This window comes from Halichondria panicea, chromosome 5 (genome assembly GCF_963675165.1).
Source record: "Halichondria panicea chromosome 5, odHalPani1.1, whole genome shotgun sequence".
NCBI lineage: Eukaryota > Metazoa > Porifera > Demospongiae > Suberitida > Halichondriidae > Halichondria > Halichondria panicea.
Window position 1 is genome coordinate 5,737,126 of NC_087381.1, and position 13,785 is coordinate 5,750,910.

The following is a 13,785-nucleotide window of genomic DNA, read 5'->3' on the forward strand; positions in this document are numbered from 1 at the left end:
GTCCTAAAGTTTTTCTAATTGCATGCGGGCGGGCGGCTTTTCTCATTATGTCATTATCAATTTTACCTTATGAATCTCATTATTTTTCAAATGAATATCATTATCACACTATTTTATACCACATGGACCATTCTGTGCATGCGTAGTAGAAATAATGAGATAGAAATCCAATAATGAGATAGAATCCAAGAATAAAATCTGATGCGGGCGGTGGACCAGAAACCAGAGTATCACTTGGAGTGGCCTAACTATAATAATAGGGAAACTCACAAAATGGGTCAAGCAATAGAATAATTACACTGTACCATTCAGTTTTCTCAACTGAGTTTTATTGGCGTATATGGAGATGCACATGTTTTCTGAGGCTGTGTTGAAAGGTCATTCAATGCATGCTTGCTGTTACATGATAAATGTTTGACTTAATGCTTGCTGCTTTAGTACTGCACCAACTAGCCTCGATCCTAGGCCGCTCTTCCTCCTTTTTGAGGCCTTGTGAGGAGGCTATGCACCGACATGATATTCATGTGTGCATGGTTACAACTGTGGTTACAGCCAAGTTTATACATACCGTATAGCGAGAAATTTTCGAGGGGCTTAATTTTCGCGGATTTCGTGGGTTAGAATCCTACACGAAAATTAAGTCCACGAAAATTGAATTACCTGCTATAGCATGCATAGATTTAAAGGCGTGGCTTCCGGTAAGCAGTCATTCCGCGAACATTGTGCAACGAAATAGCTTTTAGAGGCTAATCCACGAAATATAAGTGCCTCGAAAATTTCGCGCTATACGGTACAGAAGAATATTCAAAAAATTTATGTTGCCTCGATCCCAGGCCGCGGCCGCACTTCCCACTTCACTGATGTTTACCACAAGTTTTGGACTAAGCCTCCTAGGATATATCACAGACTAGTTTTGGACTAGCCTCGATCCCAGGCCGAGTTTTCGCTTTTATAACGGTTAGGCGAACAACTGGGCCTGGTACTAGTTGTCTGCGCATGCGTCAAATTTTCATTGTATATTTGTGGTCGGCAAAAATATTTAATAAATCAATAATAGAAATTTGTACACAGAAAATGCACAGAGTGAGTACACAAAAGATGCACATAGGGAGCTGCTTCACAAAGGCCTGGGGAGTTGCCAGTTGTGCTGCAGCACAATTACAGTGACCCAGGGCAACTTCAGGATGATTGAATGCCTTCAAATTACGTTTCAAAAAGATTTAGCAGGCTGCTGGACTTCTCTGATTCTAGGCCCCAACTCGTAACTCATTGCTTGAGAAAACGTAGATTCTCTTGATGTCTCTGAGCTACCCAGCAACGCTCAAATGAGCAGGTCATACTCCAGTCCTGTGTCTGTGAGTATAGGACAATATTAAAAGAAACCAAAGACGGTTAAACCCTTACCTCAAACTGTCCAGTCTCGTCCGTTAGTATAGCCAAGAGGAGCACTGTTGGGATAGTTGGATATTAGCCATTGCTCCTGTACAGAGAAGTAGACATTTTAAATACGTGTAGATCTATACATATTAAATTTCTCGGTTATAGTGTCATTGTCGACGAGCTGATGATGGCAGCACCAAGTTCTCTAGCTCACACTCTTCACTTGATCCACCATATTAATGATGAAACTATAGTCTACCTACATTCTTGCCAAACATGAACAAGACTTGATAGCATAGCCGGCCATAGGGCCCACACAAAAATATCTGACCTTAACAAGCTTGACAAAGCTTTATACCTCTTCCCTTGTTGTTCAGTCTTCAGAATAAGCTTCAGAGAAGAGAGAAGCTTCAGCTAAGAGCCATTCCAATCGATTCCAATAATGATAAAACGGGAACTGACTTCTAGTACACGAATATAAATGTCACGAAAGTGAACGAGAATATCCATTCGTCAGAATCTGACGAACGACTGACGCATGCGCAGACAACTAGTACCAGGCCCAGTTGTTCGCCTAACCGTTATAAAAGCGAAAACTCGGCCTGGGATCGAGGCTAGTTTTGGACATGCAATAATTATGAAGTAACTCCGAAAACTAGAATTACGGTACCATGAAACCAATAATTGGCCAAATACATAACAAGTAATAATTATGACAGTAAATAGCACTCGGCTCGGCTCGCGCAATTAGAAGCCTTACCATTGCTTGTTACTCGTGCCATTTAATCATTGCACTCTTCACCATAATAATACCGTACATGTGCTTCAAACACTTTACTTTTTATAATAATAATCATTTCCATTGTTCAATGATGCACTATACCTGTGATACACATCAACAAAGTAAAGAGGGTAACATAAAATATTTAGTGAGAGAAGTAGGAAAACAAAACCAAAATAACTCCAGTGCAATAGAAAGAGAAGAGCTTGAATGGATTGGGTTGTACAAAACATACTCAGTGCAACACATACATAAGAATAACACATATACCATATAATTATAGGGTGGGTGGGTAATAAAGAGCAATTAGATTGGCTAATAACAGGGGCAGTGTAGGGAAGGGGGAGGTTGTTAATGTTCTCTTGGTAGCTCAGAGCTATCGTTAGTTTGGCAAGTTTGAGAGTCTTGTGGTAACAGTTCGTGAACGCGATACTTGTCTCGAATATAAGGCCGAACATCATCCTACGAATAATGCGTGTGTGTGTTGAAACAAGTAAATGAACCTTGCAATGAGCTACACAGTGAAACACACGATTACAGGACACTGTAAATCACACCACTCTATACGACACAGTTATTCCAACTACAAAAATACAAACTTAGTGTCTGAAATTTTTGTTGGTTTTTCCCCATAAGTCTTTATTCTACTGCAGTATTGAATGGACATAGCTACTGCACACAACCTACAGAGCTGCAATGTTTGCACCATGCACTGCTACTGTACCTTGTCTAGGAGTGACTCCAGGAAGGGCACCATTTGCATGAGCTCAGAGTCAGTGTCCTCCACAAACCAACTAGAGATAGGGACACCATTAGACATCTGTAGTGGAGAAACACACGCGATGAAATTGGTGACTGAACACTATATACACTGTCAATTAAATCATAGCGTATCGATTCAACAGATAACTTTACACAGGTAAGTTCACGCCATGTTGTAATAGTAAGCTCAGGGCTCAGGAAATACCACCCTTACAACATTGGACTACTTAGCCTTGAGAACAAAATACTGGTATGCACCAGTAGTATACAATACACAATCAGTACATTACTGCATTACCTGATAGCCAAAGGCTTGCGGTGAATTGTCCACTATAATGGTCTTTTAGAGATCACGTCCGAGAATACCGAGCTCTTTGATAAACAGGCCCCCTACACAAACACACACTGTAAAAACAAATGGGTTTAAATAACCCATTTTTGGTTGCCTGAATTGCAATTTTGCAATTCAGGCAACCAAAAATGGGTTATTTCAACCAATTTGTTTTTACAGTGCAGTGCTCACGAAACAATCGGTGTTGTACCAGCTTGCGATGAGGGTCCAGTAGATTCATCAGCTTATCTGCGTACTCTTTAGTGGAGGCTGTGAAGAGGATGACCTGTGTGGTGGGCGGGGGTTAGTGATCTTTACGCAATACGCGTCATTGTACAGTTGTAGCTTTGATGATCTCTACCTGTCTTGTACATGTACTTCAATGTGCATTTACATACACTATAATCATACACACTACACTTGCAGGAGGACAGTTTAATATGAAATACCATTTACAATTAAAATCAGTACCAATGCTACATGTAGCTAGTTCAGGACCAGTTACCTCAAACTTTTGTGATACTCTCTCAAGGAACTCTCTAAAGAACGGCCTCAGTCTAACAGAGACAGTGTAGTTGGTGCCACTGAAGTCAATGTTGAATGTGAAGTCAGGGTTGTCCAAATGTGTGAGACTGCAGTGAACTAACGTCTCATCCTGTGTGTGTGTGTGTGTGGGTGGGTGTGTGTGTAAAGTGTATAGAAACCATCAAAGAACGAATGTGTAAAATTCGTTAAAACCATTAACACTTGTACAGTATAATTGGTAGCTAAGTTCTAAGCCTACCCTACCACACAAAACTAGTTTCTCATCAGTGAGTAGCTACTATGCATAGCACAACATGTAGCTTATGAGAGACTGCAGCAAATCAAATATAACTGACCCTATAACACAAATGCAGTGCTGTGCCCAGAAGCTTTGAAATGGTGGCTAAATTTCACTCCTGAATTTGGGTTGTTTCTGAATTTGAGGTAGTAAACTAGGCCTAGGATGCGATTATAGTTGCGTAGGTGTGAGTACCGACCACCCCTCCCCCACCTGACCAGTGTGGGCACTTCCCTGTACGAGTACATGATGCTTCTGTTACACACACTCTGACTCTGAGTGAACATTTATTGTACATGCCACTCACCAGGTCCAGTGCTAGTGTGTATTCAGGAGCTCTCCTGGTCTTGTTGGGGAGGGCAGGAGGTCGACTCAGTACCACCTCCGGTAGAGAGGGGAGGTGCTTGATGAACGCATAGCTGTACACAAGAGGGAGAGGAAATAATATTATAGTTGATTCACCAAAGTAATCACATTGTACAAGGAGCATTAATGGAAGGCAGCTTGCCAATGTTTACTATACTTAGTGCGGATATAGGTAATGTCCACAGTGTCACAATCAACACATTCGCAGCGATTACATCGTTAGTTTTGTGGGGTCAAAGTACCGATAATCAAAGCTCATTACAACAACGCTAATAACATTCACAGGCCTTAAGTGTATTCACGGACACCACCCCACACAGTCACGCACACAAGGCTCTAGTCTATACATGTGCAATATTAGGGTGTGGGGGCTCTGGTATTTACTAATGAATATTATATAACCCCCCCTCCCCCGAAACAAATCACCCCACTATAACAATCAAACTGTTAAACCATAAAACCAGAAACATTCCAAGAAAGTGTTATCTGCCCTCACTAACTCAATTATGGCCTCTAATACCAACTCCTCTGCAACCTGTGGTATATGCTCAGAGCTGTACCAAGATCCACGCATGCTCAACTGCCTACACTCATTCTGCAAAAAATGCTTGGAAAAGAGACTCGACGAAGGACCTTCCAAATCGAGCCTAGCCTGCCCCACGTGCAATGAATCCTCCTCTCTGTCTAGTCGTGGTATAGAGTCACTATCAAAAGATCATAGGAAGACTTATGAAGCAGAGGTGGCTGAATTTGAAGGCTTGATCAAAGGTGACAAATCTGTTTCTTGCGATCACTGTGTGAAGGGGCAAGCTGCCTTCTTTTGTTGTAGCTGCTGCGAGTTTCTCTGTGAAAAATGTGCCGACCATCATCGCTCATGGAGGAAGACTCAAAACCACGAGTTGGTTAGCTGCACTAAAAAAGGTGGAAAGGAAAATATATTCAAGAGCGTAGCTCACAAGCCTCTTACCTGCTCAGTACACTCGAAGGAATCTCTCGACTATTACTGCAACACATGCAACGACCTGCTCTGCATTCGCTGTGTGGTTGGAAAGCATAAGGAACATGCTTACGAAGAAATGGATTCTGTTCGAGAGAAGGAGAAATCCGAGCTTATTTCTTACCTTGGGAAAACCGAGGCTGCAAAGGACAAGTTAAAAAATTCCATTTCACGAGTAGAAAAGGTCATGCAAGGTGTTCAAGCAAATCACAAGGAAGTCGATCAGAAAATCAATGAAATTTTCAACCACCTTCAGCGTAAACTAAAAGCTCGAAAAGATGCACTCTTGGCCAAGAGCGCTGATGTGGCACTCGGCAAGGAGACAGCGCTTACTCTCCAGAGCGAAGAACTCAAGAGAATGGAAAATGCTCTTTCTGAAATCTGCTCAAAGTTAGAATCAGTTACGGAAAAGTACACAGCCGTAGAAATGCTATCTGCCAAACAACTGATAACAATTCGTGCTCAACAACTTCTCAACAAGTTTGATAAATGCTCTCTTGATCCTTGCAAGCTAGATATAATGCCAGTATCTCTCTCTAGCACTCAACTTGAAAACGAAATCAATGCATTTGGAGCTGTGTGTAGTGGTTGCATAGCGGGTCAAAGTACAATTGATCTAGTGAAGCCAACTGCTGCTGTAGGGAAGGAGAGGAAGTTACTTCTCACTGCAAAAGATGTAAATGGAAAACCTTTTTTTCATGGCGGTGAATCGGTGAAAGTTTCTCTAGCCCTGATGGGTTCGAATGAAGCAGGGATCTCCGGTGTTGTAGTTGACAAGAAGGATGGCACTTATGGTATTAGCTTCACACCAAACACAGCTGGTGAACACAAGCTATCCATCACCATTAGCAACGAGCAAATTGTGGAGAGTCCATTTGCACTCCACGTTCGACAGCCGAGAAATTATGCTTCGATGTCTGCTAGTTCTCGTACGTTTTCAGTTTCTAGTTCCTCTGGTGATGTTGCCGTCGACGATGACAACAATGTGTACATTGCTGTATATGGATATCACTGCATCTCAGTGTTTGATCAAAATGGTTCCAACATTCGAACCATAGGAACAGCCGGAAGCACCGGATCTGCAGACAGTCAGTTCAACACCCTACTTGGAATTGCCTTAAAAGGAGACATCATGTATGTAGCTGACTCAGGTAACCATCGAATACAAAAGCTTTCCTTGGATGGCAAGTTCATTTCCAAGTTTGGTTCAAGTGGTTCTGGGAATGGACAGTTGAGCAACCCTCGAGGAATCGCTATTGGCAAGAATGGAAGAGTGTTTGTATCAGAGTACAGTAATCAGCGTGTTTCCGTGTTCCAATCTGATGGTGAATTCTCTCACCACATTCAAGGCAATGCTGCTGACAATAGCACTCTCGCTAACCCATGGGGTCTAGCATTTGATAATGAGGGGAATCTACATGTTGCTGACTGTACCTCCCAATTGATCAAAGTGTTCACTCCAGAAGGCAAATTTGTCTCCCAGTACGGCAGTGGGATTATCCAATCTCCAGTAGGAATCGCTATTGACGATGAAGGTTTTACATTTATCGGTGAATATAACAGCACGAGCAGTCGATTGATTATTCTGAATGCCCAGCACCAGCAAGTCCATACTATACGGAACTTTAATTCTGTCGTTGGAGTTTGTAACGACAAAGATGGTAATGTTTTTGTGTGTGATCACAGCAACAAACGTGTCATGAAGTACTAGCTAGCAAACAGCATAATTGTGTTTGGTATACTATATTATAGCCTTTATTAGAACAGATTAATTATACCATTATTGCGCGTGTATACAAAATTAATATGATGTATAAGATGCTGATTACCGTAACGGTATAGCGGGTAATTTTCGGGGGTAAAAATATCATAGGTAATATTTTCATGGTTGGAAATTGCACTGCAGGTAAAGGTATAAGCAAGGTTGCTTCATTCGTGGGTAAAATATTAAATCGTGGTCAGACATTAGACCTTCAAATGAAAATTACCTGCTAATGCAGTATACGTATAATTAAGGTTATTCAAAAAAAGTTGAAATCGGACGTTCGCAACATACACGCTAGATGGACAATTATTACAGTATAACTCTGAAAACATTAATATTGCCTACAGTAGACTCCGATCACCCTTGAGACCATGCAGGTTGGCCGGAATAGCGGGGTGACTGTATTCGGGAAATTGTTGATATAGTGACTTCGATGTTGGATATGTGGAGGGTTCAAGTGTTGTGCGGATTAGAAATAGGCGTGATCTGGAGGAGGTGTGGTCCTGTATTAATAATCCAAAAAGTAAAGGCAATGTAATGCTGTGGCAGGTGGTGTGATGGCTTAAGCAACACCAAAGAGAGTCGCAAGCGTCCTCGAAGTGATGGCGTATCTGTGGTTAATACAAAGAAAAAAGTACCTGACAAGGCTGACAAGGAACAGAAAGTTCAGCAACTGGTCGACTCATTGAAAGAAAAGCACCTTTATAGTGATTATACACCTATGCAATTTCGTATATGGGCCGAAATGGTAGCAAGTGGTATGTATTGTAGTATGGACAATCCGCCTAACACCACAATGTTCACTCGTGCTGGCAGCGGCACTCCATCTCGAAAGAAAGACAATGTGCCAGTTGCTCGGGCTCACTCTGATGCGGCAACTGTGATTGCTACTGCTTTGTCTCCTGCTGTGTCTACCAGTTCGACACATATTGCAAGCAATAGCCCAGCAAAAGTTATAGAGAGTAGGTCGAAGCTATACAGGCAGTTGAATGAACTACAAAATCTAAAGCAAAGCGGGGTGTTGACTAACGAGGAGTATTGTGAAGAGAAGGGTACAATCATGAAGTTACTTCAACAACTAAAGTGACATAATATTGATTAAACTGACAATTTTTGGTGTGCTGTGCATAGTTATTATTATACGTTGTGATAATGTTTTAGTCAATGTATCCACTATGAGAGATATAACTCTTTCCTTGGCAATCTGTTGTAGAAATTACAACAACGGTAACGAATCGTTATGATGAATTAGATGAAGTTGTATGTGAGCTCCTCCCTGACAAACAAACTGTAGTCTAGGTAACGGCCTTATCAGTCAAGTAGGCTAAAAATCTGTGTCCTTTGATGTAAGCTTTGATGTCTCTTTGTGCATATGTAGTTAAAAAAAAAAAAAAAAAAAAGAAACCTTTGACTGACTAGCTAGGAAGAGTAGCAGTAGTAGTAGTAGGAAGAGTAGCAGTAGTAGTAGTAGGAAGAGTAGCAGTAGTAGTAGCAGTGCAAGCAGGACTAGACTAGATTAAAAAGTTGGTGGAAAGAATAACTGACCGTTTGGACGTCACCTGGCTGCCAGACTTTCATCTCGACTCTTCCCCCTGAGTAGCTGGCCTTTCTCTAAGCCACAAAACTGAGCAAGAAGCTGAAGAAGCAGCTAGACAGAGACATGTACCTAGCCTTGAGAATTGGGAGGCGTGGCTCAACTAGTTAGCCCAGCCCAGAGGAATTGTTACCGTGGGTACTGAACAACCGTAGAAGTAGGGCTACCCCTGGCTTTACTGAATTAACTAGCTGTGTCTGCTGTCTAGTTGGACCAGATTTAGCTAGATAATGGGGTAGAGAATAGTTGAGCGGTGCTGTGTGTAGCTTGAACTGTACTGGCTGGCAAGAATCTAGTAAGCACCCTATGCACTGATAACTCGTCAGAATGGAGGGTATGTTCTAGGGATCTGAACAGCTGTACATCCAAAGGAGCCAGGGAGTGCCAATCATCTTCTCCCAGTCTCTGACACGCTAAACAAAACGAGCTAGAACTGGGAGTCCCAGCTAGAATTGCTAGCCGGATCTAGACTAATAGAATGACATGGAGGCGTGGTGAGGCCGGATCAGGGGGTTCGCATGGTTAGTGACTATTGACTATAGTCTATACCGAGTTTAATCTAAAGTAGCGAGCTCTTTTATCTATGGGTGCACTGAGCTAGCTCTGCAGAATCAGGTAGATCTAGATCTATATTCTATAGCTAGCTGGCCGGCCATGAGCAAGAGAAGGATAAGTGTGAAGCCTAAGTCTCAATCTATCTCCTACTTTGAAGTATCTCCTTCAAAACGTCGTGCTGTGCATAAAAAGTCTCTCTCTTTGTCTGCTGTGCCAGAATCCTCTTCTGTTAATTCTTCCAGCAGTACTAGGTTCCTCTCCAGTGATAAAAATGAAGCTGAAGAAGTAGATGTACATGGAGCGAGCAGGCCTACTGATGTTATCAGTGGCGACTCTCCAGATGTATTAATCAGTAGTGAGTGGCATGATCATGATCCAGAGAGCTCGGGGCAGGATGACACCACTTTTCCAGACACGGTGAGCTCAAGTGCTTATGAGAAGCGACAGCAGAAGGCTGCTGACAACTGGGCTGAAGTGCGTGTCCAGTTGCTACGTGCCAGTGTAGAAACCGGAATTCCTTCCCCTTGTTCTGTGTGTGCCGAGTGTGAAGAACCCGCTGTTGCAATTTGCCGGGATTGTGGATCACAGGCATACTACTGTGCCAACCATGTGGACTCAGTACACTCTCTGACAAATATTTTTCATCGACCTTTTCTCTGGAAAGTATGCACTAATCAAACATACTGCTGTACATTTTTGTGATTATTAATTAAATGCATACGATCTGATTTTACAGAATGGAATGCTTCACCCATACTATTTCAAGCAGTCGAGAACCTTTCCAGCACTTCATTGTTGCTGTACAACTTACATAAAAGAAGTTTTGTCTTGACCCTAAAGGTATTTGTTTAACTACACTGATATAGCCTGTGTCTAAGAATCCAATGACTTACAGGTTTCCAGCATTGTGTGTGCATAACCTTCTGCAAGTGTGAGCCTGAGGCTGTTACTCTTGTGCGGCATAACATGTGGCCAGCGACACCAGCAACTCCCACCCTAGCATTTCATCAGGATCTGCTACTATGGATGGAGTCACTTTTGCTGGAAGGGTGTATTGGTGTCGATGCTTTTTGTCGTTCTCTTGAATACAAAATTGGAAGAGATATCAGCAAACAAGTATGTGAATTTGATGTCGGTTATAATTATACATTAATTGTTGCGCACTGATGAGGTGTACATGTTGCATGCGTCAGCAATCGCTTGAGGTACACACTTTTAATTGTCAGTTGTTTTAATCTGTTTATTCTTCTATAGCACCGGAAGATCTATCCTGTCATGATTGATGCATTTGAAGAATATAGGTAGGGTATATTAATTGTGAAAGAACATAATACGACATATTCACATTAACATTCAGGTTCAACAGATATCAACTCGACTGTCTTCTATTTTTGTCTCCTGACTTGAACACTACAGCTATCTGCCCTGCCTGTCCTCAGGTTTGTGGTTTTGTTATAGCAATTAGACTCTGGCAGCCTATACTTACCTTTTACCTGCAGAGCAATGGAACTCAAATTATATCCATGGATGGTGTATTTGGACTATGTCGGAAAAAGTCTGCTGGTGTTAGTGTTCGACCACCACTCTTCTCTTGTGTATTCTTTGAGGAACAGCAAGCAGTAGATGAGTTTGTTGCTGATTATGATACATTTGGCCAGATAATCGACAAGGTAAGGTTTTAGCGTTATACTTAATTGGTCAAGTGTGAAAACCTGCGCTATACAATTTGGATGTAATTAAATAGACTTTTAGCACATTTCACTCAGTTAATTTTATCCTGGCATTAGGGGTGTCATGAGTTCCTCGCTGGAGACACTTTGCGCTCCAAATCAAGGTACGCAGCTCTAGATGAAACTGCCGTGTTTGGAAGCATCTGTCGTCATGAGTTTCCCCAGAGATTTCTGAATATGAAGCATGGAGAAAGGTATGTACGTAAAATTAAGGTTTTCAAAAAGAGCATACATGGTACATTGTTAAAAATTAAGGTATTCTGTATCTTAATTATCTAGACTAGCATATCCTGTGTACCTGCTAAAGAAGGCACACCAAAACAAGGGTGACAAGTGTCTGTTGTTACTGTATGATATTGCCTGCTTACTCGAAACTCATCTGAAGGTTTGTGTCTCAATAGTCAGATCTAATCTTAATTAGTACGCACTCATATTTGATTACTTCTCCAGAATCGTGGACATCTTGACATGTTAGAAAAGACATCATTAGGAGTGCCAATTTTTCATGTCTATGGGCATTGTGCATTCTGTCAGGTAAGAAGAAAGATGCCAAAGTTGTGTGTTAATAACTTACTGTTGTATTATACATGTAGCTGACATATTCACCTAGAGTCCTAACTGGATGCGGACTTACTGATGGTGAAGCTATGGAGAGACTGTGGTCATATCTAAGAAGATTTGCTAAATCCACCAAAGAAATTCGACCATCTCATCGCATTGATGTCCTTATCTCAGCTTTATTACATTATGCATCAAGAGTACGTCTTAATCTAGGTTTGTTTTTTGTTAGGGCTACCTTAATATTAACTCTCAGCACTAGTTGGTATGCACCTATGTATGCTTTGCATAAAGGGAAAAAAAGTGCTAACTCTTGTATACGTAGGGGCATCGTTAGTCAAAAGGCTGAAGAACGCCCAAAACACTCAACATAGTGCAACAGAGGACTTATCAAAGCTAATCAATGAGTCAAATGGTTAGACGTAGTCAAGAATAAAGTTTGTGAATTTTGTGCACTTTTATATTGCACCTTCAGGTACACTGACGGAGTCATCAGCTGAACAATTGCAGAAACAACAACACGGGCTGTTCGCAAGGAGTCAAACTGATCTGAGTGAGCATTAATTATCAGATGATTGTATCAAAATTGTGATGAAACTTTGACAGGTTTCGGGCAACGTCACAAAACCTTTCAGAACATCCTTCATATTGCTCGCGAGCGTAGGTTTTTAATATCTACCAAAGCGAGATACACTGGTAGGAATGTTAGTCAGCATAATCATGTAATTATATAAATAATAGTTAAGTAATAATTATGATTTAGAAGCCCAAAGAGCTGGTTGTATAGTATCCCGAACGTAGTGAGGGTTCTACTAGCCCTAAGGGCTTCTAAATTATGTGGAAACTTCCTAAACAGCTAGTGTCTAAGCATTAATTTTATTTTTATTATAGCAACCATGATTCTCTAGCCAATCAGATTTTGATCTACATGATTTTCTAAGTTGGATAGAACACTACCTTTAGCCAATCAGATTGTAGTATGTATGCATGCTAACATGATCTATGTACTATGTTACAGATGGTCAATCGATTGCTGCACGCCTTGCAAAGAAGATATCATCAAGTACGAGTACGCTGAAACGAACAGTGAGCAGATTTAATGGTATGCGTCATGATCAATTTGAAGGAGTAGCATACCATCTGCCAGCCAATTTGAATTGGGAGACAGTTTCCAATTTGGAAGAATTGTCTACGTTGGAGGTCGCGTCGGCTGGAAATTGTACCATTCCCATTCATTTGTGGATAAAAGTTGTGAGAGCGTGTAATATGAAGGAAAGGGCAACGGAAGAAGTGAAGATGATAATGGAAGAAATTAATACTGTTGCCAACAACCTGAAATACGAGCATTCCGTAATAAGTCGTCATATACAGGATATTGCCACATCTGATAGTCTGTCTCTGTTTCAGAAAGGTTGCCTTAACCTTTTGCACCGAAGATTATTACTTTGCGAATCTTATTTAATTACGTTTTCCAGAACAGTTAACCAGTATCATATTGTAGAGCTACCTGATACGAGCTTATTAGGTCCAGATGGTTCATTTTTTTACAATTGTCAAATTCATGAACATGATTACCCTTCCGTTACTGATATTATTTGTACAGACAGTAGTAGTGATGATGATTTTGACGTGGACAATTGAACACTTATCTTTTTTATGTACTTTAATTAATAATTTATTAATCACACTTTAATTAATTAGCTATAGGCAGTCATTATTTCTTAAACATCAATGCCTTTTATAAATTGAAGTCAAGGCTATTATAAGTCAACCGCGCGCATGCATAATTATAAAGTGACAACATTATATGAATATGAACTGCATATAGTTTTGACAATTATATATATAGTCCTAAACTCGGACATAAATTATTATCTATGTCATACATACAATTGTACATACATAATTATATACGTACGTACAAACAATAATAACGTAATCTTATTTACGTATACAGTACACAAGATAGAGAGAATATAGAATCGCGAATAAAATGGAAGGAAATCTTTACCATTCCTATTACAATTGTATATACAATAATTATAACAATTATCATAGTAGTTTTACAGTCAGCTGGTTATTTACGTTTGCGATTAGTTCTTGTATGAAGTGGGGAGACATCAGCTACGTTTGATATCATACT

The 13,785-nt window shown here is 40.8% G+C and overlaps 3 protein-coding genes and 1 long non-coding RNA gene across 6 annotated transcripts; 2 read left to right on the forward strand and 2 right to left on the reverse strand.

The window, feature by feature from the left end:
• Nucleotides 1–1,019: 1,019 nt before the first annotated feature.
• Nucleotides 1,020–2,005, reverse strand: LOC135336101 (uncharacterized). The gene is made up of 2 exons (XR_010394695.1): nt 1,405–2,005; nt 1,020–1,353 (listed from the first exon to the last, which is right to left on the reverse strand). It is a non-coding gene; the product is annotated as an uncharacterized LOC135336101 (long non-coding RNA).
• A 194-nt stretch (nt 2,006–2,199) lies between these two features.
• On the reverse strand, nt 2,200–4,667 carry LOC135336402 (CTD small phosphatase-like protein 2-B; the record flags this gene model as incomplete). The annotated part of the gene is made up of 7 exons (XM_064532165.1): nt 2,200–2,623; nt 2,886–2,981; nt 3,222–3,324; nt 3,437–3,540; nt 3,760–3,909; nt 4,385–4,496; nt 4,552–4,667. Coding segments are annotated over 5 exons (540 nt in total), but the record flags the coding sequence as incomplete, so codon positions are not given.
• Nucleotides 4,668–4,856: 189 nt separating this feature from the next.
• On the forward strand, nt 4,857–7,260 carry LOC135335945 (E3 ubiquitin-protein ligase TRIM71-like). Its single transcript, XM_064531667.1, has one exon. The coding sequence runs from the start codon at nt 4,950–4,952 to the stop codon at nt 7,149–7,151; it is 2,202 nt and encodes a 733-aa protein (XP_064387737.1). The 5' UTR covers nt 4,857–4,949; the 3' UTR covers nt 7,152–7,260.
• Nucleotides 7,261–9,339: 2,079 nt separating this feature from the next.
• On the forward strand, nt 9,340–13,392 carry LOC135336739 (uncharacterized). Of its 3 annotated transcripts, XM_064532594.1 has the most exons (14): nt 9,340–10,017; nt 10,091–10,194; nt 10,250–10,470; nt 10,609–10,655; nt 10,712–10,793; nt 10,854–11,024; nt 11,142–11,278; nt 11,364–11,469; nt 11,535–11,618; nt 11,678–11,858; nt 11,968–12,057; nt 12,118–12,195; nt 12,249–12,338; nt 12,661–13,392. In XM_064532594.1, exons 3-14 carry the CDS (start codon nt 10,321–10,323, stop codon nt 13,281–13,283), a joined length of 1,839 nt encoding a protein of 612 aa, XP_064388664.1. In that variant the 5' UTR covers nt 9,340–10,017; nt 10,091–10,194; nt 10,250–10,320; the 3' UTR covers nt 13,284–13,392. The 3 variants fall into 3 exon arrangements, with proteins under 3 accessions (XP_064388664.1, XP_064388665.1, XP_064388666.1); XM_064532595.1 differs by lacking the exon at nt 10,609–10,655 and having other exon boundaries at nt 9,341–10,017; XM_064532596.1 differs by lacking the exons at nt 11,968–12,057; nt 12,118–12,195; nt 12,249–12,338 and having other exon boundaries at nt 9,341–10,017.
• Nucleotides 13,393–13,785: the final 393 nt, after the last annotated feature.